This window comes from Sinocyclocheilus rhinocerous, unplaced genomic scaffold, assembly GCF_001515625.1.
Source record: "Sinocyclocheilus rhinocerous isolate Xijiao unplaced genomic scaffold, SAMN03320098_v1.1 scaffold1093, whole genome shotgun sequence".
Lineage (NCBI taxonomy): Eukaryota > Metazoa > Chordata > Actinopteri > Cypriniformes > Cyprinidae > Sinocyclocheilus > Sinocyclocheilus rhinocerous.
In genome coordinates, this window is record NW_015626381.1 from 49,172 (window position 1) to 53,973 (window position 4,802).

The 4,802-nt window shown below is 34.4% G+C and overlaps 1 protein-coding gene across 1 annotated transcript in view; it reads right to left on the reverse strand.

The window, feature by feature from the left end:
* The window catches only part of LOC107712779 (protein unc-13 homolog C-like), a 39,111-nt gene that overhangs the window by 22,298 nt on the left and 12,011 nt on the right, over positions 1 to 4,802 (reverse strand). The window contains exons 3-4 of the mRNA XM_016518119.1: positions 1,069 to 1,091; positions 48 to 97 (exon numbers count right to left, since the gene is read on the reverse strand). Coding sequence (XP_016373605.1) covers positions 48 to 97; positions 1,069 to 1,091 — 73 coding nt within the window. The remainder of the gene's footprint in view (positions 1 to 47; positions 98 to 1,068; positions 1,092 to 4,802) is intronic.

Here is a 4,802-nt window from a genome sequence, read left to right on the forward strand (position 1 = left end):
TTCTTTATTTCCCGTGTGTGTTTGGTGTTGAGTGTGTCTGTACTCACCCTCCGCCGCTCAGCCCCAGTTTGGCTGGGTCCAGGATGTTGGCAAGGCCCTGTGAAACAAGAAAACAGCCTGCTGATGACTTACGCAGATCAATAAGACACTGTACTTACTGTATATCATTTACCTGTACAGTAAATATATGAAACACACACACACACACACACACACAGTCACAATAAAGAAACACACAAACAATGACAAACAAGTGCAAATACAGACAAAATACATTATAAAAACGAGATCAGTACAAATCTATCTATCTACCTATCTATCCATCCATCCATCTATCCATCTATCTATCTATCTATCTATCTATCTATCTATCTATCTATCTATCTATCTATCTATCTATCTATCTATCTATCTATCTATCTATCTATCTATCTATCTATCTATCTATCTATCTATCTATCTATCTATCTATCTATCTATCTATCTATCTATCTATCTATCTATCTATCTATCTATCTATCTATCTATCTATCTATCTATCTATCTATCTATCTATCTATCTATCTATCTATCTATCTATCTATCTATCTATCTATCTATCTATCTATCTATCTATCTATCTATCTATCTATCTATCTATCTATCTATCTATCTATCTATCCATCCATCTATCCATCTATCTATCTATCTATCTATCCATCCATCCATCCATCCATCCATCTATACATTTCTATCTATCTATCTACCTATCTATCCATCCATCCATCTATCTATCTATCTACCTATCTATCCATCCATCCATCCATCCATCTATCCATCTATCTATCCATCCATCCATCCATCCATCCATCCATCCATCCATCCATCCATCCATCCATCCATCCATCCATCCATCCATCCATCTATCCATCTATCTATCTATCTATCTATCTATCTATCTATCTATCTATCTATCTATCATCACCGAACACTGAAAAACATGCAGCACATTTCATATACATTCAAAGATGAACAAACACAGACAGAAAGTGGTGAAAAACGATAGAAGCACAGAAAACACAAGAAGACCTCGGTGTCCAGAGCAGTGCTGTCTGCAGAAGAGAAGCAGAAAGACAGAGAGGAACGTTAGAAATAACAGCACATATCGACTCCTTTATCTATAAATAACTGCACACACTTATAATGACTTGTGCCTAATGGAGCCAAACAAATAGTGCCAGCACAGCTCATTTACGATATCTCAGTCAGAGAATAATCCCTGATACACACACACACACACACACACGCAAACCTTGAGACAAAATATCATGTTTCTCTCATACAACATCAGCCATATAACGCTGTAAAAGCCTGCGGTGTCCAGCACAGAGACCACTCATGTTTTTCAGACTTCAGACAATCAATATCCAAACACGATTTCTGCCAAATTATGGGCAGATTCAAACCTCACAGATGAGGTTATACTGATGACCATTACTGACCCTGATTTCTCATATTACAGTAGATCATCCTCCTTCAGTCGGTCTCAAAGATCACCTCAGACGCTTTAATGTCGCTCAAGTGTTTAAATATAATGGCAATGATTAGTTCAGCTTTAGTGCGATAGCTTCACAGCTCGATAATGAACGATAAAAGTGAGTTCTCAGAGACGTCAGAGGTCAATAAACGCACGTAGAAGCTGAGAAGAACAGCCGTGGAGCTTAAATCTAGCTGGTTAATAGAGTGGAGACGAGGATGGTCAAACAGAGTATTGATCAAATCTTTCCTGTTGGGCTTATGAAGGGTTACTCGTCCCTTCTGTAATGCTCAGACCATCCTTCAGTGTCAGAGAAACACTAAACTGAGGACTAACCGGTATATATTTGGGTGTTTTATTGGCCTGTTTGTTCCAAATCTATTTTATGGCAACCAACCATCCAACTTTAACACTGTTTCGCTGCCAATTAAGTTTTTAAAGGTCTTAAAAATTTTTTTTTTTTTTTTTATTTAACAATGAATCAAAATATATCTAGGTTACAAAAATCAAAAGAATATACCCTACCAGTCAAAGGTTTTTGAACAGTAAGATTCAAGATTCTCTTCTGCTCACCAAGCCTGCATTTATTTGATCCAAAATACAGCAAAAGCAGTAATATTGTGAAATATTTTTTATTATTTCAAATAACTGCTTTCTATTTGAATATATTTTAAAATGTAATTTATTCCTGTGATTTCAAAGCTGAATTTTTAGTATCATTACTTCAGAAATTCTAATATTCTGATTTGCTGCTCAAAAAACATGTATTATTATTATTATTATCAAAAATAATATAAAATATTTATATCAAATTATTAATATGCATATAAAAAATATATAAATATTTAAAAAAATTTATTATTTTTTTAATTGATTTTTAACAAGTCAACATACTTTTTTAACTGAAATGAAGACCCATAAAACTGTTAAGAAAATGAAAATGACTAAATTACAATGATTAAAATCACCATTACAGTAAGAATAACAGGAATGACTATTTGTATTCATAATATTAATAATTTAAATTGTTTTTAAAGGTGATTAGAATTACTGCAATATTTTTAATTCAAATATTTAATTGAAATAATATTTTTAAACTCACATTTAGGTCCGGAACGAACACCATATTTTGCCTGTAGAATATGCTGTTTCACTCAGAAATATGTCACATTACTGAAGTAAAATGGGTTATAAATGAAAAATTCACATATAGGCATAAAGAGAATAAAAAGTTCTTATTTTGACTAATTTTAAATATCATTCTCATTAAATTGACCCTTAAAACAAGATCACACAGTGTCCACGGTCTCTGAAATCTATCCATTTTGTGGACGGCTGAAATGCTGCAGAATATATATGCACTGAGGGATTTCTCAGACTAATTAAATTTCCTTTTAGATTTCTTGGTCAGTGACAGAGACGAAATGAGATGAATAATTTGGCTGCGGTTCTCAAGGCTAAAACATATCGGCCTGTGAGAGAGGTGACGGAAAACCTCCTTCACTCATTAGGATCAGTGGTCTGTTTCCACTGAGCTCTGGCTAAATGCATCACTTTCATTAATAATGTCTTTCTGAAAACAAACTGCAGGTAGAAAATATCCCTGTTTTGCACCATTTAAATAATAAAACTAAAATATTATGACATAGTTCCCAATAAAACAGACGGCTTATATACTGTAACATGTTAGATTCTGCTAAAACATAATGAAAAACATGTATCCTGTGGAATAACATGCACTGATAAATCGTGCAGAACATTTCTTGAAGCAAATATGGTCAATTTTGATTTCACGTTGTCTTTAATCTAAATATGAATCGACATTTGCAATGCACTTTAATTATTTATTCCATAATTGGATATATTTCCTTGTGAAACTGAGTTTAGGTGTAGTATTGGAGCAAGTTATTGCATTTTAATGATTTTTATTCATTTTTATATTAGAACAACATGCACTGATGCATCATTTCCCAGAATATGTTTCAATAAAGTAAACAGGGTCAGATTAGATTTTTCTTGACTTTCGTGTCAAGAAAAATATAATATAATTTTCCTAATACAGTCATAATCCTCGATTATTGAAATGCAATGCAAATGTAGAGCAATGGAAATCTGGGGCAGCCGCAGAACTGATGTATTTTTGTGGGTTTGAACAGTCAATAAAGACATTTATATCTTAAAATATGAAAAGAGGATAGGAAACCTTCTAAACAAACATCTGCAAACGGTGACAAGTATTTACTATCAGTGCTGCACACGTTTTTAAAATCTGTCCTCCGTGAGCGCTGTGATCTAAGTAAAATATTCAGAGAACGGATAGACTACTTTCAGTCAGCTGACCTCGATGGATCAGAGCGGAAATATAAAATGGATATAATAAACACGTGAAGCGAGGAGTGCCGGCTCGCACCGCTACTCTCAGAACAAGACTGATATAAGAGTCCCAACAACGCTGACCTGGTTAGCAAGCGCCCTTGGGAGGAGGAATTAGCATGTGAATGCAGTTCAGCCTAGAACTAAATGAAGATGGGTTTGGCAGGAAGAACTAATCCTAAGAGACCTCACTGTAAAAGACTCCTAAAATGTGCAGCCCTGCTTTTACAACTGAACCAAAACAGCCACGACACTCAGAGCCCCTGCACGACGGTTCCTCGTTTTATGCAAATGATTTCTGATCTGCGTTCTTTAATTAGTCAAGGAGAAAATGAGAGCTCAGAAATTAAATTGGCTGTGTGAAAACAAGGAGCTAAATACCAGCACCACTGAACTGAAGAATATTTCTGTGTTTTCATCAAGGAGGATAAATCTGGAGAAAGCTAATCATTAGCACTCCCTTTTCCAGCTTTGTTAATGGAAAATACATTTTAAAAAATGCTAAATATTAAAAATGTGTCCCTGGAGCACAAAACCAGTCTTACGTTGCATGGGTATGTTAGTAGCAATAGCCAAAAAATACATTGTACGGGTCAAAATTATCGATTTTTCTTTTATGCCGAGACACTATGTCTATAAAGGCTCATATTTTATGTATTTGAGGTCTGAGACATGTGGGACCGGAGAGAGATGGATTTGCCATCTAGTCATAGCTAATAGTCTACACTTAAATAGCCTTGCATACAGTAGCATTTCATCTTTTATAAAATGAGATTTTGGCCAAATGTATTTTACAACAGGAAAAACTGAGCGCACATATAGCTACAACAAACTTTGTAACCTGTTGATGAAAACGTAATGTGATGCTGCCGTTTTAATGAAGGACAAAATGCACATTTAAATTTATTTATAT